This window comes from Papilio machaon, chromosome Z, assembly GCF_912999745.1.
Source record: "Papilio machaon chromosome Z, ilPapMach1.1, whole genome shotgun sequence".
NCBI classification, from domain to species: Eukaryota; Metazoa; Arthropoda; class Insecta; order Lepidoptera; family Papilionidae; genus Papilio; species Papilio machaon.
The window spans coordinates 1,004,703-1,029,614 of record NC_060016.1 but is presented as its reverse complement, the minus strand read 5'-3'; the positions used below and the strand labels follow the sequence as shown (position 1 = coordinate 1,029,614).

General features: G+C 32.1%; 2 protein-coding genes across 2 annotated transcripts in view; both read right to left on the bottom strand.

Annotated features, from left to right (window-relative positions):
* Positions 1–14,500, bottom strand: part of LOC106715934 (tyrosine-protein phosphatase non-receptor type 11) — a 67,342-nt gene extending 52,842 nt beyond the window's left edge. The window contains exons 1-2 of the mRNA XM_014509334.2: positions 14,208–14,500; positions 8,688–8,850 (exon numbers count right to left, since the gene is read on the bottom strand). Of these exons, the coding sequence (XP_014364820.2) occupies positions 8,688–8,850; positions 14,208–14,365 (321 nt within the window). The 5' untranslated portion in view covers positions 14,366–14,500. The remainder of the gene's footprint in view (positions 1–8,687; positions 8,851–14,207) is intronic.
* Positions 14,501–19,350: 4,850 nt separating this feature from the next.
* Positions 19,351–24,683, bottom strand: LOC106715874 (sodium- and chloride-dependent glycine transporter 1). Its single transcript, XM_014509233.2, has 12 exons — positions 24,650–24,683; positions 24,398–24,527; positions 23,840–24,080; positions 23,200–23,339; positions 22,804–22,847; positions 22,630–22,722; positions 21,994–22,254; positions 21,511–21,718; positions 20,915–21,131; positions 20,527–20,792; positions 19,849–20,262; positions 19,351–19,518 (listed from the first exon to the last, which is right to left on the bottom strand). The coding sequence occupies exons 2-12, from the start codon at positions 24,422–24,424 to the stop codon at positions 19,351–19,353; spliced, it is 2,079 nt and encodes a 692-aa protein (XP_014364719.2). The 5' UTR covers positions 24,425–24,527; positions 24,650–24,683.
* Positions 24,684–24,912: the final 229 nt, after the last annotated feature.

Below are 24,912 nucleotides of genomic sequence, written 5' to 3'. Positions count from 1 at the left end.
GTATTATTTCCGAAATTTAATTTAGTTACCTGGTAGAATGGTGGTTACGTCGCCATCTTGGGAAAATAGCGTATAATAGCAGTTTTCCTTTGTGTCTCGTCATACGATTGAAAATTTAACAAACAGACATTTGTGCCAAATATATGTGAGATAATTTGATTATAGAAATAAACACCTATTGTAGAAATGGTATAAATTGTTAAAAATAGAATATTTTTCTTCGGGAATATATCATTTTTTAATTAGCATTTTAAATATATTTTTATTGCTTAACTAAACATTATTTTTTCATTTTTTTAATTCTTAAAACAAACGGTTAAAGGGTACTACCGTGATATTTGTAACTAAATATATACTAACTTTTACCCGCTACTCCGTCCGCGCGGAATAAAAAAAAATAGAAAACAGGAGAAAAATTATCCTATGTCCGTTTCCTGGTTCTAAGCTACCTGCCCACCAATTTTCAGTCAAATCGATTCAGCCGTTCTTGAGTTATAAATAGTGTAACTAACACGACTTTCTTTTATATATATAGATTTATTATAAGTAATTTATATTGAAATGTATTTATGTTACTTGTCTTAATATTGAAAAATATATAAAATACATCAGATTTTTATGTCTGTGACAATACTAATATTAATGATCAACCATAATATGATGTCATTGTTAGAGGTATTTAGCAATTGAACATATTACATAAGTACTATATAAAATCTTTAAAAGCCTTTCACATAATTATAACTTTTTGATGATTCTTCAGCAGATATTTAATATAAGCGTTTTATTTAACATGAGTTTCAATTTCAATTGTGTCTTTACTATTTATTAATTAAATAATTCTAAAGGCGAAATTCCGCTGCCAAAACACTTAATATTTCTGTACATTAAAGCGGTCCTTATAAGAAAACCATAAAAAGATCTGCGTCGTTTACTTGTAGCATTTTATGAGATCTTCAATTCTCTAATAAATCGTTTTTATATAACTCTAACGGTTACATCTACATAAGTCAAAGAGGGTAAATTTTAAGTGATTCAGAAATATACTACTTAATCAGGATTTTTGATTGTAAAAGCTGAACTACGGCAAATTCTAAGATTTACTCATTATGTTGTGAAAAATGTGTGATTTTGTTTTATTTCAAACATTATTTCTATTTACTTGAAACAATATAAAAATGACATCAAATAACGGTAAATGTCGATAAATAGCCAAATAAAATTGTCTTCGAAGAAGATAAATATATATTAAAAGTCGCATAAATTAAATTGTTTAAAAAAACACCTTAGATAAATAAAAATGGAATGACAAGAAATGGACGATACAAAATTTTAAAGATTTATTTATGAGGAAAAAAATTAATCATTTTATTATTTAATTTTTAATTTTAGTTAAAGCATTTTTTATTGTTTCTTTTATTTATTATTATTATATGTAAATTTTTATCATAATTTTATAAAGTAAATGAAAACGTCGTACAAAATATTTTTTTTATTTTTAATTAAAAACGCAAATACGGTTTTCATTGGAAGATTCCCGTTGTAAAAAATCATTAAGTGATCTTCATAAAAACATATTGTGAATCGACCTTTCATCGGTTCCTAAATAATCGAGATATATCAAGTGAATGGTAAATGCTCTAAACTCTAATTAAACATGACTGTTTGCTTGATATATCGGAGTACGTCCCTTTTCAGTAAAATCCTTTTTCAGTATACAGTACCATCCGGAATAAATTATCCACATGATGATGAAAACCGAATTTTAAACCGTTTCGTGGCAGAACATGAAGCCCAAACACAAGTCACAAAAAGCGATATTTTGTTTTATAAGATTTACTTATATATATATTTTATTTTATTTCTTTTCAGATTCACTTATAAACATGTATCGCAATGATATGGATGATGCATCAGATGACTCCGATGGCACTGGTAGCACAGGTAGCTTTAAGCTACTTACTGGAAGAGAATTGAAACAGTTTTTAAGATCGGAGACAAAATCATTTACATTCATGAAGTATATCCACTGTTTGGCAAATCAAATTAAGAGTGTGCATCCAATGCAGAAAACAATAAACTTCAAGCCAGATTTTAAATACTATGATACTTTCCTTTTAGAACTGAAGGAATTCCTTCAAGAATTAGGTTGTCCACATAAAGAATTCGTTTCGGGCAATATAAAAGAAGGACTTAAAAGAACAGGTCGCCAACGTCTTCTCAATTATTTGAATTCTAAAGTCTTAGATACGGAGAAAGATGAGATTAGTACCCTAAAAAATAAATTCAAGGGCACTTCTTATAAAGTTTCAAAAGAATCACGGGAATCAAACTTCATTAAATCCATGCCGGAAATTAATGATGATCAGGCTAAAGATGCTAAGCCTTTAACTCAAGACAAATATGTTGTAAAAGCTGATGAAATTATAGTTAAACTGGATGACGTTTTGGAAGGGCTTAATAAGCCGCATTGTTCTGAAGAAAAAAAACATGAACCGGATTCTAAAGAAACACCGCCGAAGTACAAGACTAATGTGAGACCTGGTGACGGACAACCATCCCTGACACCACAAGTTACGTCTGCGGAAGAAAAAACTACTTCTGGAAACACACGAGGACAGCTAACTATCGATTGTCATGAACCGTGTCAATCGGTAAATCCATCTCCCCAACAAAATTTTCTTTTACAAATTGATCGCAATGCGAGCGTGGCACAATATGCCAATAGTAACAACAAACATTTTCAACAAGGCAATAACATGCAAGGCAGTAGGATTCAAGGCGGTGAAAATCGAAACCTAAAAAACTTTGCCAACATGCAGTATAATTTAAACAATCAACAGCAAGGTCCTCCAGCTTACGGCCAGAACCAAAACACGAATTGTCCACGACCCCAAGAAATATTTAGTAGCCAGGGTGTCCGACCTAACCAAGAAGGCTGGATTAATCCAATAAATCAAAATAGCCAAGGGGTTTTGAATGCTCAAATACATCACAATTTTAAGCAGAGTGGTATGGTGCAAAGCACGTTTCAAAACCGTGTACTCGATGGCAACATTCAGCAAAATGTAAACGTTCAATGGCAGAGCAATCGACCTGCTGCGTGCAACCCTCCAAACTTCCAAAATGTTAATATTCCACAGCATCAAGGAATCGCTCAGGGATTTAGGAATACCCATGTAAGTGGAAATATACCAAACAACCAAAACATTCAACATGGTTGGAATAATCAAGGACCTCGCAATAACGCTATGCCACAATTTGGAAATAATTTCAACTTCCAACAAGGCAGTAGGATCCAAGGCGGCGAATATCAAAGCCAAGGGACATTAGGGAACTTGCAATATAATTTTAACACTCAGCAAGGCTATCAACCACCAACGTACGGTCACCAAAATATGAACATTCCACAGCCGCAAGGAATGTACATTAGCCATGGAATTGGAACTACATATTACGTAACAAATATTTATATACATCATAACCATGAGAGTATGATTGGCCACGCAGTGCGCAATAACGGCATGGGCACCTTTGATAACAATTTTCATAGAGGCGGTAGTATGCCACAAAGAGAATATCAAAACCGTAGTAGCAGCAGCGGTCTGAACAATGGTACACACTTCCCTCGACAACAAGGAAAAACAAACAACAAGATCGATAATGATTTAAAAAATCAAGCAAAACCTGAAACGAAGTAAATTTTAATAGTTTAATTCAACGACTTTCAAAAGCTAATTTCAAAATTAGTTGTACTCAAAATACAAGTACTTCATTATGTAAATATATATATATATATATATATATATATATATATATATATATATATATATATATATATATATATATATATATATATATATATATATATATATATATTTACATAATGAAGTACTTGTATTTTGAGTACAACTAATTTTGAAATTAGCTACTAACTAATATTAAATATATATATATATATATATATATATATATATATATATATATATATATATATATATATATATATATATATATATATATATATATATATATATACATAATGAAGAACTTATATGTATATTACATATATATATATATATAATACAATTCTGTCCTCTAAAAAGAGAAATCTTTTTTTAATCCGGCCTGTGAAAATTGCAAATTAATGATAATTGAGAAAAATAAGTAAATCTGAAAATAATAAAATTATTCAAGAAAGAACCCAATTATAATATCTCTTTATGTCTTTTTTGACTTAAAATTAACGATCATACAAACATTTTCTAGCGTTAGTCGTTAAATTAAATCATGAATTTATTGTATTCTGAAATTAATTAATAAGATATAAGAAAATATATTATTTAAAGACTTTTTGTATGTTTAATTGAATTATATAGATTCTTTATATATTTGATTGTCTTGGAAAGAAAATTATATGGATTATAAATTATATCTATTCTTGTTTAAAATAATTGTTTTACAATAATTATGTTTATGAAAAAAATCCATTGCTATTGTCAAAAATCATAGAATTTTTTTAGGTAAAATGTATTTTTATGTATGTATACTTATATCGATGTTAGAAACATAATTCAATCATTATTAGCATAAAAAACATTATGTTAATGCTTATGTGTCTAGAATAGTAGAAATTGATGTCATATTAGGATAAGTTACTTAATTTCATACCATTTCGTTTTATTACAAAGTTCATGTATTTATTATTTCGTATCTTCCAGTATTTTGATAAAAATTCCACTCATTTTTCGGGTCCAAATATATCTTATTGAATTTATTTAACAACTAGTTATAAAATTTTTCTCAATTTATGAAATAAATGTAATAATGTATTTTTAAACATTAATTTAATCTGTGATTACCTCTCTGGGATGTACGCTTATTATTCCAAACTATAATTGTATGTGGATAAAACTTCGAATGTTTAATGTTTGTCTATATTCACAATAAAAAGAAAAAAAAAGAAAAAAAAGTAAAAAAGAAAAAAAAGATGATAAATGTCAAAATGTATTAAATGTTTAGAAATAAAATCTTAATGTAATAAAGATTATTGGTGTCGTCAAATCAATTTTTTTTTTCCTTACACTGATTACACGTGATGATTAAGGTTCACATAATTAATTTTTCCTTGTATTTCTTTCTAATAATAATTAAAAATACATGTCTCTTATTGATTTTATGGCACTCACGGGAAGGTAAAAATAGGTCCAAGATATTAGTAAATTTCAATATTGTCAGTCAACAATCTAATTATATATGGCGCTCATAAAACAAGCGCAACAGTAATAAATAATTTGAATTCGAGTTCATTTGTTACGTTTTACAACGTAATATATATAAAAAATCATTTATGTATTTCATATGTTTGATATAAAATATGGCCACCGAGAACTCCTTCAACTAATCAAACAAAAAAGATAATAAATATCGATAAATTTAAGCGTGAAGAGTGCAAAATGTGTAACGATCTAGTTAACAATGAAATTAATTGAGCTCTTGTAATTAATTGTAAATAGTCATTAACAACAAAATAAAGAAGATGGTACTAGTTAAGAATACACAGAGAACATGAAAAAACACATTCTAACAAGAAGGAAAGGGGCTCATCGAAAGAAGAAGCTACTAATACCTGAAGAGAAACCTTTTAATGTGGTTGCGTAGGTATACATTACTCTGGACACATACTGTAAAGATATTAGTAAATTGCATGACCGAATAAACGTAAAATTTGACACTATTAAAGTTAACGTGGAAAAGAAGTGCATAATAATATTTTTAATTAAAAATATTGAATTTAGACAACTGGGCTACCACGTGTATATCTGGCATAAATTAACTACAACTGTTATAATTTACAATAGAAATGTTCAGCTAATGTTAAGTGAATGCTACCAAGGATCTAAATGTAAGATAATAAAAAGAGGATAAGGAGATTGGGGAACCGAAATTGACATTCTTATGCTCGTTTTTACCAAACAGCCTCGTAAAGTATTCCTAGATACGTGCCTATTTGGTTAAGGGTCTCCCTAAATCTAAGACAACATTCTGAACTTAAGTAACTCCCAAACGTTAGTAAAAAGATTTTTTTTCACTTTTAACCCGCTAAGACATCTAAATTTAAGGGCTGGTTAGTGAAAATGGCCCTTAGATTATTGTTTGATATTTGACAAACTAAACTTATGACCTTATCATAGCAGTAATACCTAAGCTGCCTAACGCAATATTTCCAAAAGTACCGTATTTACTGATGAAAGTTACGATACGAATTCATTCATTTTTAATGGTAAATATGTCTAAAATATATATGAAAAAGTAACTAAAACTTAAATTACCGTGGATTTCTGAGACCAAAATCTCCGTTTAAAACATATTGTTATCTGTATTCTGTCAACGATAATGACAGGGAAGACGATATGTTTTATACAGATATTTTGGGCTCAGAAACCAACTGTTAGCTAGCTAAAGACTCTTGTCATCTTATAGTTTCCTGGTAATTCGGAACCCATTTTCAATTTTCGATCAATACAAAGCAAATGTTCTTTGGTGCGCATGTCATAAACAGAAACAGTCAAAACACTATCAAAATAATGTATGGATCTGTTTATAAATTACATTAATCGCACATCAGAATAAAGCATACAACTTCGAAATTATTAATTGTAATATTGTTTAAGATATTATTGTTCCTTCTTCTTATTAAAAATATTTAAGTTTGTAAATTACCGTATTGTAAAATATACCGTTTCATTTATTATACCCTGGTACTTCAGCACATAAATTCAATCAATACCACCACCTTACTCGTTATACCTTGTACGTAGGTGTCATCATTAACTCTACTTTTGTATTTCGCGGCAAGTACAACGAAAAATACAAATTACCAACAGATGGCACTATTTTGAAATAGCAGTATATTCCAGTAATATAATAAAGAGGGCGCCATATTCGAACGGTGAATTTATGGACACAGTTTATTACGCATGATGAAAGCATTCAAGATAATATCTTTATATTTTGTAACATACAGCTTATAGTTTTAAAAATCTATTTCTTGCTAAAAAAAAAAAATTAAAATTGAATGAGATTAAAATCTACAAGGTGCTGATTTCGTGTATAATTTCGATAAAGTTCTTAAATAAAAAGTATTTGACCTCTTGAATGAAGTGAATGAACCAATGGGTAATACGAAGGAAAACGAAATATATCTGATTTTCAATTTGTCACAAAAAAAATAACTTTCAATTCTATACTTGTTCAAAATATTATGGTGACAATTTTTGTAGAAAATAAAAAAAAAAAAACTTTTACTTTCCTAAGCGTGCTTTATAAAAACCAGTCTATTGATTATGCAATGGAAAGCCACGCTTAATACGACCTCTCCTACGTATTTCTGATCTCCTAGTGTTAAAGAATATGATTTTCAAAATTCTGCACGGAAAAAGAGAGAAAGAGTAAAAGAGAAAGGGGGGTGTGAATTGCGAATAACTTATTTTTTTTATTTCTTTACATTATCGTTTTAATTATTTACAGTAGGTATTCTTTATTGTTCTATTTCACTTCTTCATGGATCAGAGGTAGACTATGTGTTCTTCCAGAATGATGGATGGATTGAAGGTGTCCAGAGCGGCACAACGAATTTCGATTAAATTTAACACAGGCGCAAAATTAACCTCCGCCTCTCTTTGGCTATGCTATTTAGAAAAATGTTCTCATAGTTTACTTAGTTTATTAGAATACTGATCGGTTTATAAGTTGATAAACTATATATTTATATTGACGTTAAAACTTGTATTAAAAGTCTTAACATGTGCTGTCTGCAACACAAGTGATGTCATTTAATTATTCATTCATGTTATAGTAATGTTTAGCGAAATCATATAAAAAACTGTTAATCGCATGACATGACAGTGATATCATTAGCTAACATGCCCACGATTCACTTCTTATGGTCAAACGTCCTCAGTCTCTTGAGTCACTTGTTGACTGGATTTAATTCTCAGAAGATATCCTAACCCTCAAATTATCTCAAATATGACTCACGTTTTTAAAAGTAAGGCTAAGGATTTCTCCACAGCAGCCAAAACATAGTCTTTACGTTGTAACTTGGTTCAAATGTAAAAAAGTAGTTACAAGTTTTTTTATAATACCCATGAAAAGAAAAGTTACAAAATTAAAAAAAACGGCACTTTTTCACGAAAATCAAACAAATGAAGGATTTTGATTGCAAATAAAAAACCTCAACCCACGCGTTCAGTGCTACGAAATCTACCAGGCTAACATAAACAACGTAGCGTATCTACTAAGAACTTTTAGGGGTATAACACAACAAACTCTATATAGTTATAATATCTATAAGACAAAACACAGAACCAGGGAACCGGGCAATCATATATATGAAGTAGTTCGTTGTAAAATAGTTAGGAGGGGAGAAGAGCACTGACAAATTCAGATGAGTGGTTTAATAAGCCACCACGGCGAAACGTCGATATCCAAACTAATTTGGCCACAGTATGCCAATATCGTCAATTTTGAACTAGTTGTCCCTACCTGTTAAATGAATATACTAGTGGATTTGCGACGTTGCCGCTACAATTACTCTTACGCGTCCATTACTCTTCGGACTTCGCACCTTCTGATACATCACAAAGCTCTAGTGACAATGCAACTAAAACAATATTATGACTTACCTGTCTCCGTATCATGACGTGGGAAACGCGACCTCTGACTCGAACAGAGAGTACATATTCCCCGGGGTGGGTCAGCGACTCCCGCACCAAGAACGAGCCATTCCTTCCCTTCTCCATGATAAGTTGTTCTGCATCTTTAGCCGACATGATCCCATGGAACCATCTGGAACGAATAATTTGATCTATTTTCATCATAGTTTTTGTTTCAGTGCAAAAGTAAAGACCGAACTGAAAGACAAAGTTTACCCATGAGTCCAAAAAGATGCACAAAAACATAATGTTTGTCTACGTTGTTTTCAAATTTTTAAATTTGGGCTTATATATTGAGACTTACGTAGAATATATGAGAAATGCATATTCCTGGTACTTTTTTCATTGGCAATATTTGCATCCTTGATATTTTATCTTTTGTAATGTGTTTCGTAAAGAAAATATCTTGTCAATACAATGAATACAATAGTTTTTCTATCTTTTCGCACGAAGGCGGAACAATGAGTGCAATTTGTTTATCCACGATTATGACATTAATTATGCTTTACAAATAAAAACTATGGAATATTACTGACTAAGTTTAGAATTTTGACTTGTCTTTGATTACTCGTCATTTACGAAATCGTATGCCATCCAATGTAAATTTCAATGACATCTAATTCGTTTTATATTTTGTCAATTTATGATTGAGCCTTTAAATATTACGGAATAATTGATATTTCATCGTCCACTTCGCAGTTATACAGAATGGAAAGTGCATCTTTTTTTCCTCGTTCACTCCTGAGATGAAAGTGTCAGGAAATAATATTTATTAAGGCTAATCATAACTTGAAAACGTTAAAAAAGTCCTAAAGACGGTATCAATAACACGTCCAACTTTCAACTAACAATTTGTTGTCAGCTGAGTGAATTTAAGATGTTTGCAGTCGGTGAAATACCCTAGTACTAACACATACATCATAATTGTCGTAAGGGATTTAGTCCAATTTCATACAACGGCCTTAACATTCGTAACAACCTTGTTAAACCACAGGACCTTGTGGTAGAGAATGTTGTTTACATACTATTACGGTTTATCTTTGAATACCGAGTGACAACTTCTCGTCATTCGAATTTTCGAGACCTCTAGACATTAATAAAATTGGAATGGCTGCTTGTAATATAAAAAAGGCGTCATAAATTATGTCAAAATTAGTATAAGATTGTTGGTGTATTTTACGTCCGATAGGGGCGCTGCAAAAAATTTAATATCAGTTTTGTCGACGACGATACGATGACTATTGTCAACATTCGTGCTAGGCCCACAGAGCTCAAATCGAGCGATCGTGCGACATGTCGCGTGCTCTCGTCTCGTCGTGCGTGGGAACCGGTTTTACTACAAGCGTGTTGCGTGCATCAACCTGACGGTACGGGATTTTTGCAAGCGAACAATCATTTACAACTAATTGAAGCAATAACTTTTCCCTTTGTTATATTATTGCATTATAGTATGTTTAACAAACCCTACTGTCATAAGTCGATAAACACAATGTAAGTCGATCTAAACAGTCTCAATCAAGCATCTTATCTAGTAATCAGATCTGTCTGAAACATTTCCGATCTAATTTTGTAATAAAAAAGTAACCTTAATTTAAAAAACCCCATACCACGGTAAAGATAGCAAAAATAATCTACAATTCAAGTTATTCTTAGAAGTTTAAAAAAAATAACGAGAAAAAATACTAGCGAACTACAAGCTGACATTTGTATTAAAGTATAAAATGATATTATTAGACATTAATCATTCTGTAATCCCCATTTATATAAAAGGGTATATAAACGATACATCTGCCGCAAGAGCACATCTGCATGCACTACATTGAACAAAAGGGCAACCCCTCAGATATCTAGATTTACGATTCAAAGCACTAGGCTTTCTCTTTTATTAATATGAAACCGGTTCATGTTAACAAAGAGTTTTATTATGTATGCATTTAAAAGAGGGTCTTATAAAATATAATACTATTGCACAAAACCTTTCGAATAAGCGACTCCAAATCTTTATACAAGAATTGATAAACCGTATGTCAAAATGCAGCACAAAATAAAATATGTTCGTTTCTCACATCGTGTTACGTAAACGCAATTCGTATTTAGTAAATAAAGTAATAAACATTCAAATTCAATAAACCATTGTTAATACTATATGAAAATATATTTACGAGGCGTTTACAGCTTGATCATAAGGTGTTAAAATTATGTGACAATAATTTTATCATTGCACAACTAGACTCCGGAACCAAGAGGAATGAGCCTTGCAGAAAACCTTCGAAAGAGTAAACAAAAGGTATCCGTGGAGGCTTCCATTACTGAAACATCTGTACAAAATTATATTGTTTATCATTATATTTTATAGGAAAACGAATGGGATGACAATATTATTGATTTTTGTACAGGGATCTAGGCGGTGGAATCTGACAGTTATAAAACTATGCAAATGATTGGCATTAAATCAAATTCATAAGAACATTGTAATGAGACAATGAACACGCTGGGAATATGACATGTTGTGCGCATTAATTACCTTTTGTTTCATGTAAACAGTTCCGGAGAAATCTAATAGTAATAAGGAAACCCGCATAAAAACTCATTATTAGTAAGTAAATGAAAGGTAGAAATACATATTATCATTCAATGAACCTTTCAAAGATAAAAAGACAATGATTCAAGTAGTGGATATTTACAGTTACAATATTACATTGAGTTAACACTATAAAAAAAACAAATAAGAGAAGTCGCGACCCTCGGGAATAAACAAACGATGTACAGAGGAGAGAGTGAGAGTGAGAGTAGTTCACGCACTGCAAAGTCTCCTTAGACTATAGGACAGGGAAATAATAGGTGTTTCGATACTAAATATCTACTGTTCATAAAATCAATTGTTTGATAATCGATGCACAGAATATGTCAGCAAATTATGACTATTAATATAATTAATATTCGGGCGCACATCTTTTAAGTTTAACGAGCTAACCAAATAAAACTGTAGATAAAAGGACAATAGGCAATATAATCACAAATATATGATGTTGTTTTGAATTATTCATTATAACTTACGAAAATGTTGGCTTGACAAATATGCGATGACATACTTCATTAATTTCTTTTTATTCACAACTAAATTACAGGACTTGTTCAGAGCAAAGAAAACTGTTAACTGCGTTCTAAAGAAAACCTACGAATGCTACGTAGTTATTTAAATAGCTTCAGGTTGTTAAACCTTATGTATATAATCCTATGTGACCTCAAGTTTTCATGATAAAATGTCAATTTTAACTTAAGTAATTCGTAAATTTTGACAAAATGACAAAATATGACATGTGCTATTTATTTTATTTTATTATATTTATTTTAGAGGCAAAAAAACAGGCAATATTTCTTGTAAAAAATTATTTAAAAGTTTTTTCCTAGGATATGGTTCCGTAAAATAGTCGGATGGCGAGATTAGAACCATTAACCTCTACATCGGTCGCTCGTATCAATTACCTTATAATACCCATATTATTATTTCACTTATACTTATTTTACACATATATTATTAGCATTTATTTATTTATTTTCTATTTAATAAATTTCATTAAAAAATAAAAAACTTGAGAGGTGTCAAGGGACACCCGGATGGAACGAAGTTCCTTTCAATTAATAAGTGAAGGAACCAATGTTTATTCTATGAATAAAAAACATAAGTCTTCACAAGAAGTACATTTTATTTCTATGAATTTTCGTTATATATTGTCACGTCGTTGCCATGGTGAAGTAGCGCTTATTCGTCTATAGCAAAAAGTGTCGTGACAACTTTTCGTAAGAATTTTTTCCGTCTAGCCCCCTTTCACAACGCGCGATAAGGAACTTCGTTCCAATATGTTATAAATCCATATAATCCAATGACTCAAGGAATGTTCAGGGCTGCAGAGATAGGAACCTCCTTACTATACACGCGGTATCTAAAATAACCGCTTTTTGTATTGGTCCCTCATCTTATTATTATTATGTATACTAGGTTTAATCGTTTTAAACTGTGTCGTATATACGTGTGGTTGCGAACTAAGCGAGCATGCAATGTCCTCGTTGCGTGTTTTTCGACATATCTGCCCACATAATAACACTATTTAGGAAGTGGTCTGTCTGTACCTATACTATAAGTTACGTCACGTGTTCGTCTTGTTTATTGATATACACCTTTCATCACTACTTAATTCTACGTAACATTACAGTTACCAGTCAGGCAATTTAAATGTCGATTTATGATGCCATTTATTTAAAAGGTGCCAATAATGAAATTATGTCTTTGACCGGTAACATGAAGGCGTTAATAACATTTTAGTAAATTCATTAGATGTTACATGCGAAAATGACATTAATGTTAGCATCTTTTTCTGTATGTTATACCTCTTCAAATAAATGAAACAACAATATATTTTTACGGCTGTCCCAGAAGTGGAAACGTGAAAATTTTTGATTAGTGTATTCGGAGTCTATTAAGACATGATCACCGTCATGTGTCATTAACTTTAATATACCTAGATTAAATCTTTCTGATATTATATTTGTATACAAAAGTATTAGTAAAAATTTAGGAATAATTAAAAAAATAAAGGAAGCGTGTTTCTATTTTAAATGAGGTACGTGGCCAAAATACATAATATGACAATAAGGCATTGAAATAGTTATATAAGGTTTTTCAAGGAAAAATAAATATCTCCGTATAATATACAAACAAATATAAATAATAAATATTTAATACATTTATCAAAACATGATGTGATTTAAAACAAATTAAAATGAAAATGCATCAAAAGAGTAGCACAACCAGTAGCACATACAAATTATAGCAATTTCGAAGACAATTTGTATTCGAAAATAAAAGAGTGCGATTCGTTGAATTGTCATTTGGTGTATAATGATGATTTCAATTTGGACGCTGTAATGATGGGTTGCCGTTGCCGATGAACCGCAACAGTTTTTGCAGACCCTACTCACTTTATGGTTGAATAACATTTCCTACACTATAATGAAATCGCAATTGTAATTAGGTTGGATATTTTTTATTCATAGTTTATACTACGTTTGACGGAATAGTGCAAAAAAATAATTTTTTACAAAATCTTTATTAAAAACGTACCATTTTTGCAATCGTTACTTTTAAATTTTATTAGTAAGTGACAAGTAACTTCTTGACTACTACTACTACTACTACCGTGTCATATTAATATAAAATGTTACCGATTTTTTAAATGAGAAAGTAGGGATCGTTGGATGTAAGGACGACTTAACGGATTTAGGTCAGACGGTATAGGGGTAGATTGCAGTCTGGAATACCGCATAAGCTACTCATAAAATCTACATATTCGAAGTTGCGGACGATAGCAAATCTACTATGATATGATGTACAGAGCAACAACAACTTACGAATATAAAAAGTGCAAAAGCAATATAAGTAATCTCTGCATCGCCAATTGGCATGCATGGATATTTTAGTTACCGACTTACTTCTTGAGCATGAAGGCCTTGCTTAGTTCTTTCAGTACTGTTGATACAATCGCCCCGGCTGCGGGCACTGCTAGTACAGAGGCGTCCATACATGCTGACAGAGCGGCTGGAGCGAGGACTCCCAGACGACTCAATCTGGTGCTCTCTTTTGACATCATTAACACAAAGAAGACTAGTTATAGTTTTTAGTAGTTTATGATAGTGTGTAGAAGTTTACAATAGTTTGAACACAAGACAAAACACTCGCGATAGCACAACCGCTGAGCTGATTCGCTCACTACCGCTCCGTGTGCGGTTTCGCTCACTAATGCCAGATCTTGTGTAACCACTTGCGATGCAAGGGTCGCCTCGGTTATGTTATTGTCGTATCATTAGTCATATGAAACATTCCGTATCCATTCATACTAAAGGTATCGGTATGGGAAAACCGACGAAATGTAAAAAAAAATAAAAACTTAAGAGGTGTCAAGGGACACCCGGATGGAACGAAGTTCCTTTCGATTAATTAGTGAAGGAACCAATGTTTGTTATATGAATAAAAAACTTAAGTCTTCACAAGATGTACATATTATTTCTATGAATTTTCGTTATATATTGTCACGTCGTTGCCATGGTGAAGTAGCGCTCATTCGTCGTTAACATACTTACTATAGCAAAAAGTGTCGTGACAACTTTTCGTAAGAATTTTTTCCGTCTAGCCCCTTTTCACAACGCGCGATAAGGAACTTCGTTCCAAAAGTTTTTTGTAAATTAATGAGGTAATGAGGTAAGCAGTAGAGAAAATTTATAAGCTTTATGACTATGATGACTTAGAACTAAATTCGTTTTTTTTTTTTATAATGTAACCTATTTAATTATTATTAAATCTTACTAATATAATGAATGTGAATGTTTGGATGGATGGATTTGTCTGTTCGTTTGAAGGTAGGAACAGCTTAACTGATCTTGATGAAATTTGACATAAATGTAGAGCATAGTCTGGAAGAACACATAGGCTACTATTTTTTTTTATTCTGCGCGAACGGATTCGCGGGCTACAACTACCCTATATTTATTAAAATTGTGTTAATATCATTTAATTTAAAACATTTAAGTTAAAAAAAAAACCTGTAAACCAAAATTCATAAACCTAAAAAATAAATACTATTTTATAATGTATTTGAATGTGTTAAATATTTAAAATAAGCACAACTAATACGGATTATTATTTATTTGTATTTGTTTACCTTTTGGTACTAAAATAAACAATTTGTCGCTCCTTTAACAACTTGTTGATAAACCTTGTGTTTGGCGTATTTCGGGCCTATTTAGAAACATATATAGAAGTATATGTGTCAATTCCCTTTGATACAAAATCATAGACAACAATAAATGAGGTCCTTTATTCAAAGTTTTGTACTTTTAATGTTGATATGCATTCAAAAGGATTTTTTTGTCTAATAGGAATACAATGAAATGTAAAAGACACAATCTATATATATAAAAGAAAGTCGTGTTAGTTACACTATTTATAACTCATGATCGGTCGAACTGATTTAGCTGATAATTGATGGGGAGGTAGCTTAGAACTAGGAGACGGACATAGGAACTTTTTTATCTTGTGTGCTTTTTTTTTATTCCGCGCGGACGGAGTCGCGGGTAAAAGCTAGTTTTTCATACTTCAGCGAACTATAAAAAGGTTGAACTTTAACTGCAGATATATAAAATGGATTACAGTAATCCATTTTGGGTATGGTTACTAAATACAAAAGAGGCGAGAGGTGTGCCAGGACTGCACCAAAAAGTAATACGTAATACTGTCCACCCCTTTGGGTTACAATCGTGAGTGTTTTGTCAAATTATACTCAATTTAGAAAACAAATTAAATCACACAAATCAAATAAAATTATTAAATATAGTTTGCTAGTGAACTTGTTTTTAGTGAATGAAAATCGCACAGAATATCTTTCTGTATATCTAAAAGAACAGAATTATTTGGCGCGCCAGATACTAGGTGATCATAAAACTGAGGAGATGGTAGAAGGAGTGCGCAGACTCCGTGCCTTCCTATACGTACTATTTATATGTTTGAATGAAACCCCACCTCTTCACGCCAGAACTTTGACGTTTGCGTTGCTCGATTATACATCGGGATGTCTACTGTGGATTTCCACTGCTGAACCCCAAATACAAAAACAAGGCAGATTACTACTACGAGTATTTCAGTAGATTATTACGGTATAACTTGCAAAGATGACTTGTACGAGTGAAAAGTACAATTATTTTTATATGTAGTAACCTGAATCATGTAAACATAGTTAGGACATAGTTCTATTTTAGGTTTTTTTTATTGTATTGTAAATAAATAAATAAATAAATAAATAAATAAATAAATAAATAATAAATACAGCAGTATTTCGTAATTTTAATTAATTATGGAATACTAGTTGTCTCCCGCAACGCCGTCCGTGTGTAATTAAAAAAAAATATTTAATTAGTAGCTTATGTTCTTCCAGACTGTGTTCTATATCGATACCAAATTTCATCGAGATCCATGCAGATGTTCTGGAGATACCTAGTAACAAACATCTATCCATCCATCGATCCATCCATTTAAACAATCTTATTTAAAATATTAGTAATATTATATTGTACGATACCGCGTGACGGATAATCATCACTAAACGTCACGGAATGTCACCAAGGACTAGTTTATTTATTTATTGTAAAAAAAACATCGCAAGTAAATTGATCACTCAGGCATAAACAAGCAGCCAGCCGTGCTTTGTTATTGTAAGGAAATACAAATAATCGTAAGGAAATATTATCCTAATAACAATAGTACAAGAAAACAGCTCAGATTTATACTCATTGGTTACTAATTTAATATGACTTGTAATGGTCAGATATTGTCGTGTTATACAAATCATTAATATTTTTTTAATTAAATTTAAGGAATAATTAATCTAATCATTAATTACGTAGGTGTTAGGGGGAAGGTACTGTCAATGTTTACAACTTTAATCTTATTTATTTTTTTACAACAAATTAATTTGTAACAATCTCTATGTCATGCTAAATAAAAAGGCTTATTACTATTATTATTTATAATACGTTGCTAACCTTGAGATTAGAACTAAGTCCCACAAAACTATTTATAAATAATTTGACTGCAGGATCAAAAAATAATATTAAATTTAAATAAAAGTCAAAGTAAGTTAAATTAAATAAAATTTAAGGAAAGTATAATTAAATAAGTATATAGAAGTTTCACGGTAAAGAATTTAATAAACATTTCTTAGGAAGTATGTTTTTTTTAAGATCGGTCCCCAACTAGAACATTTTGATTGAACGTTTTCTCAAACGTTCATTCAGCCCAATCATAAAATGTGTCTTATGTATTAAATTTTATTTAATACTATAGCAGTTATCCGCGATGTTGTTAGCGCATAATTTTAGAAAAAATAGTAGCCTATAATATACTCGCTTGCATCAGCTACCTTCCCGTCAAAGTCGCATCAAAATCGGTCCAGTCCGGAGATTACTAGGAACAAACGCGGACAGACAGACAAAAATTTTAAAAATTGGTTTTTCGCAGACACTTCAATTTTATTAATTTAGATAAGCCATTTTCTTGTTTTCCAGTATCTATTTTTCTCAGTTATACAATCTCATTGATTCAAGTCTAAGATCCTAGAAATACAATTATCTAATTATTTCTAATTGCATATTCTTATCAGGTGTAGACAACAGAGTTACGTGCTGAGAATGTTTAGGAGCCATCGTCTTATAACGACGCACATCTTCCTAAAGAGAGGTCACCTCTGTATAGCAACGTAAACCACAGGCAACACTGATTCATTTCCTACAACTTTTGGAGGTCGCAGCGGACATTTTGCGACGAGGAAAACACCTAAAACCTCTAAAGCACAACAGAGTACTCCATTTTTTGTAAGGCTATTTCTTGATAAAGTAATTATAATTGTCTAAATGTTTTTAATGAGTCAAAGGTTAAATATTCAAACGTAATCTTCGTTACTTAAATTTTAAGTTCATCTTTTCCTTAAGCTTTAAGCATGCCACCTTTCTTTGCGATATAGAAATTCATTTTGCATTATCCCTTTACTCTCAAATTAATATGTCTGGGTAATTCTAGTTATTATTGTCAATTCCTTCAACTCCGACCTTGAATTTATGGCGAATTTTCTCATTGCGAATTCAAACAAGCAAGATATACGGGTGGAGTCGTGAAGGTAATAGCAATAAGTCTCTTAAGTCTAGAATAAAAAACAGGCGATGTTTTTGATTCTAGGTAATTCAAGGGTACTGTGATTAATACTAAATGAGCTCCGTAAGACATCCAGTAGATAAATTCGATAATCAATATATTTTGTGACTAGCTTTTGTCTGCGAATTCGTCTAAGCAAAATTTAAAAAAAGGTGAAAAGTTTATGATGTGGTGCTCGAGACTATGTTCTATATCTGTGCCAAATTTCAATAACATGTGTTTAACCGTTATAGTCTAACCGACTTTAGGATAAGTTATTGTTTTAAATTTCAGATTTTAATCAATATTATTTGATGAACTTTTCTATTATTTATAGTATCTATTATATAGTATCTATACAATATTTTCGCCAGCAAATGTATATCGAAATGATGAAACAAAAGTATCTTCGCAGCTGCATCGACGATACCTACCTATACCAATGTTGACTCTGCTCGAACCAGCCAAGCTATACATAGGAATAAAGACTGGGGCAGGAATAAAAGACGCTCAGCAGTTTTTTTTTCTTAAATTAATCCTAGCTATTTATACATTTCAAATAAGAATGTGATGACTAGATTTTTTATAGCAATCTGCAGAATTCATGCATATCTGTTAACCTCCGAGGAGTACGTTGAATACTTAATGATTCGTTAGTCGGTATTATGTTGGTAAGATGCATAGAATGCAACGCAAGCTTGATACAACATAGCGAATAATCAAAATTAGACAAAACATTTGAATTTCCACTGCCGAAACACATGAATAAAACATTTGTTTAGGATGTATGTTTCGGTAGTGAAAACTCACAGTTAACTATGTTGTGCTAAAATATGTTTAAGCGCGAGCATTGTATTATTTATACTTCACACTTCACACTTTGGGAGAATAAATCATTTATTTCACACTCTTAAATTTAGTGGGTTCAGGGCCCTGTTGGGTCTGCCGCGCTTCTGTAGCGTATCTGGGATGTTTGCAGATGCCGGTGTTGATGGCTTTGCCGCAGTAATAAGAGAGAGAGCAGCATCCCTGATGCAACGAGTGCGGGGCAGCTCCAACAGCTACCTGAAACTCATTGTTGATAGAGTGGGCTTGGACTATCCTGTATTTGTTATGTGGACGTCTAAATATGTTGTAATTTTATTTATTTTATTTAATTTCTAAGTTGATTCTGTATGGACTGTTTATATATGTGTCTGCAATAAAGTGTTATTATTATTATTATTAAGTAACTTTTAATAATATTTCCAATAATAATTGAATACCGAATGGAATATCCGAATAAATAGAAACATCCGATTTGATTTTTATATTCCCTTAAATTTATTTAACAAATCCTTATACATAATAATTAAAGCGTACAAAAATCATTATTATTCAAATTTATCCCGGTACATTGGGATTATTATTATTCAGTTCTGGTACAATATTAGTTACTTCTCGAGTTATATGTACGTCTGTAATAACAAAGTTTGCTTTCATGACCGTAGAGTAGTCTAGAGACAAAGATCTCTTCTTGTTATGCTGGATAATCTCTGGATAAGTTTGTTCTAAATATTTCCTCCTGTATTCGGTGTACATCCAATCATCGGAATTGGATCGCTTTTTGTTTTCCAATGAAGTTTTTGATGAGACAGTACTCGAGATGTGACCAAAACTTATGTTGCCAGAAAACTGTCCCAACTGACGTCTGTAACTAGTTCTAGGTAAATTTCTCTCGGATTCCTCGCGACGTGCCAACCAATAGTAGTGAACTATAGGGTCCCTCGGACCCCAATGTCTTGACGGTCTAAAAGACGCTTGCAGCTTCTGTTGACAAATTAATTTCCTCAAGCAACATAAAAACAAAACAAAAATAATATCAAAAAACGCTAAGGTCTTTAACCAAGGTCTCTTCCTTTTTTGTACATGATCAGGAAAAAATGTTGAAATTATCTTATATACATTTCGCTGAGCACAAGATTAAGCATTTGCATCTTATCACATAATTCAATTGCGTTGCTAAATAAATTATATCATTTAATTCAAAAACTATAGAAGAATTTTTATATTTCATTAATAAAATATGCTTACCGATAGTGCGTCGTATTGCATTTGCTTCGCCACCGATATCGCCGCAAAGATGACGATAATCACCACCGCTGTACTAAATGTCGCTACTATCAAAATGGCTTCCCAAGGACTCTCCTGCCATTTCGTATCATCAATCAACCAAGTGACTGTCCACCATATAGTAAACGCTAAGACTATGCCAGGTGTAACAAACCATCCAATAATCCAATAGTTTGCCAAAGGTTTGCCGTTTAAAAATTCCACATCTTCCACCAATGTTTTCCGACCTGGACAAAGAAAAGTTTTTTAAATAATCTAAACTATTGAACCAACTTTGTTTTCAATTCCAGATTTTCTTTAAGTGTGAAACGAATGGCCATAAAATTAATCATAAGAAAAAGTAATTTACCATAAATTAACAGAAACGCCAACACTTCGGCGATGGTAGCGATACTGATGAGCAAAGGTACTACGACGTCTTCGATAGCACTTAACGCTGTTAGACCTCCTCCTAAGGCCACCAATGCCCCGCCCACACTCACCAGGGAGCACGCAATAGCAGTGTATCGCCACTTTGGACCACCGAAGCGACGACAATGGTCGAATACAGGATACAGCAGGGTTAACTGAAATAGACGAAACCATAAATTCAATGCTTGTGGATGTAAAAGTCATAAATATGTTGTTTTTTTTTTTCATTTTTATGTGATTACCCTAAACTTTATACAGTAAACTTAATCACATCTTAATGCATATAAAATGTGATAAAAACGAATACGATAAAAATCTTTAATAGCGTACTTTCGTCTTGAGCTAACATTCAACCTCTATTAATGACCTTTTCATCCTTTTTATAAACCTTAATATTTTGGCTTAATTTTAACGGCCTGTTCCCAACTCTACTCAATTCTTGATAGTCTTTAAATATTTTGGGTCTATACAATCATAGACATTTTAACTAATAATCAATGCAATTGTAGAAAACAAATAAAAGTAACTACTAACCATAGTGACAGTTCCTGAGAGTAACAATAGAATGAAGATAAGTATCGGCCAAGCAGTGTTCAGTTCTCTCTCGACTGCCGCCTTGTATGTATCTACGAGGACCGCGACTGGACTGCTGTCGTGGTCCACACCCGAGGTCAGACCATGCCAGAAGATCAAACCAAACCAAAACGATGCTACATTCGTCCCAGTAAAGATTAAAGATGTCCTAAAACAATTGTAAGTCTCTGTTTATGATGTAAATATATTCGACAATCCTAATTACTTGTACATGAGATGCAAAGACAGTATTGTGTGACAAATATTCTTCACACGTACAATAAGCTTTTAGATGCAAATTCCACTAAGCACATAGCCGTGTAATAATCGTACATTTTATATCCACGGGCACAACCGCGACTACTATAGAAAAAATCATCACGCGAAGAACCGCGCGGCTAACAGCTAAGTGGAAGTAGCCACATACAATGTAAATTGTCTTACCAATGAACATCCGTATTCGTATAAATAGAATCCCCGGCTAGAATAAGATATCCGTTAGCAGTCTGAGATGTCAATAAAGCTTGTATCAAAGCCCTGTACCATATGCTCGGGTTGACCATATTCCGTATCTCGCTACTGTTATAAAATGTTGTCAAACCATTGCCATCTCCAATGCAAGATATTATTAAAATGCCTAGTATAAATATGGTAGGTCCCAGGACGTAAAGGATACGCTTCATAAATTTAAATGGACCGAATAACCTGAAAAAAAAAATAAACACTGACCTTTGAGTGTGTAACATAGAATAGACATCAAAACTTTCAACAAAATGGGTATTGGATTGAGTTTATTTGAGATGTTTGTTCTTGTAGCCTAAAGAGCTTGACCGATTTTGATGTGTGACTTATTTGATTCGTATTCTTCCGCAATCCTATAGGTAAAGGCAATACAGCTTTATTATTTTTTTAATTAATTAGTACTAAAATATAGTATGTATGTCGACTTGTCACCACAGTATGTTTCATATACATTAAAATGGTATGTAATATCGTCATTCGCAGCCAACTTACAGTTCTAGCATATAAATACCTTCATAACAATTCTAACAAAGAGCCATTAGGCAAATGTATACTCACGTAAAAGGCAGTAGTGTTGACAGAACGATGATGACCAAAGACACAGCGACGTAGTACTCAGGTTTTTCACTGACCGGTGCCAGAAAAGTTTCACTGAAACACATAAAAGATTAAATTAATTTTTGTATTTATAATTATATATGTTATATAATTTTATAAAAATATACATCTTACTTAAAACAGGATGTGGCATTTGCTATGTAAGTTTCATCATCGTCCTGAAAATAACATTAAGTTTACTAACGTAACGTAACATTATGTTTTGTAAAATAGAACCGAAATTATTTAATGTTACTTCTACCTATATACATCAATTATTCCAGGAGCGATTTCGCTAATGGAATTTTGCTCACATAGGCTTGAACCATTGAGCTGCAACAACCAAATTAGCAGCTCACGGTTCAATGCGATATGCGAGCCGACTGGCTAGTCGCACAAATTCAGCTGAACTCCGAATCGGTTCACTGATCTGCTTAATTCATGGGAAGCGTAATCTGATTTGCAGGTCATCAATTTTAGTTGAGTTACCTATGCAGAAATAAACGTTGACTTAATAATTTTGATACTTACAGGTACTACAATGTATTGGCATTCCCAAAACGGTATCGAATTGCTAACGGTGTACAATAGATATGTAAATGTAAGTGAGACGTACACACTCGTGTATACCAGCGCAAGCATCGAGATCAACAATCTGACATAACCCACTCCTGAAATTAATAACAGAATACGTTAGTATTGAAAAGAATTAAAAGAAAACAAAAATATAAAACCAGCAGAATAATATTATATTTTCTGAGTATGGTTTTCATCATCTCCCTGGCCTTATCCCACTCACGTGGAGTAGGCGCATTAGGTTTTATAAACCATAAATATTTGGCTTTATATTTTACGGCCGGCCGCTTGTCTTTCACCAACCCTAATTGGGGATATTAACAATTCGTTTTTTTAATGCTTGGTTCATGCGAGGGCAGAATTTTAAGGCAGTATACCTAGGTAATAAGACAACGCAACGCAATGGACAAGCCTTGAGAGAAAAGTAGTTTCTACCTTCTACGGTAAGAGTGCATTCAAACATTAGCAGTACTGCGCTGCCCCACTGTTCTGCCTACGTGTGAAACTAGCTTACCTAACTAATGGACAATTGAAGTTTTATAAGTTATGGCAGACATTTTGTGTAAATCTCTCATTATAATCAACTGTATCTTACCTTTAAAGAATGGTACAGCCCTCCAAACACCGACAGCGTCTTGCTGGCTAAGTTGTCCAATGGCCAGCTGCAGCAAGGTAATAGGAAGTGCTACCACCACAATAGCAACAGTCAGAAGAAAGGCGTACACGAGGCCGCCGTAACGAAACGCGTCGCGTGGCACTTGCCATGTACTGCTGAAACTGAACGCTACTGCAAAAGTGCAGAGGTGAGCACACACTGGGGGCCAATTCAGCCAAGTCTGGAAATATAAGAAAATGGAAACTGAAAATTTAAGCGAAGCCTGTAAAGTAATTAAGATGTCAGAGTGTAGGTTTTAACAAGATTTTTACTAGAAAAGTATTATTGAGGTTAAGAAAATAGAATATAGTTATCAGGAAATTAACAAAGTCTTTGCTATCATTTGGTAGTAGTTTTTACCTAAATATAACCACGTTTCTTTATTTCCCTTACGTTACTATTTTGACGTACATAATCTTTAAATTGGAACGATTCTTTGATACTTGTTTTAAATATCAACGATAAAAAAGTACAACATTTAAATACAAAAATCTTCACCTTTAATTTATACGAACTGATGAACATTTTCACATTAAATTACACGGTTGAATAAATCCAAGTACACATCACTTGTCACTGTCAAAATAGGAACTGCAACCTAATAATGGTGTGAAGAATCTGCAATGCCCTGGATAAAAGTGAGATAAATGTCGATAACTGTGTACACTGAGGCAAAGATCTTTAAATCATCAATATCAAAGTTATCTACGTTATCACGGTCTACATACTTATGACAAAATACGACCGTACCTTGTTATAGTTTGTTCATTTTATATACAAAATACACAGCTAAATGTTAAAAAAGTCTGAACAATAAATTAACTATTAGTTTGTGTCTTCTTAACAGCCCTTGAATGTAAAATGCTCTGTGAACTAAAATACACTTCAATGGCTGCTTTATCAATAAAAGAAGAAAGATTCGAATTTATTTGCGTTCCCGTTAATTAATTCAATTGATAACAAAACAAGTATGTTAAATGAACGTATCAAAATTTACGAAAAGCAAATGAAAA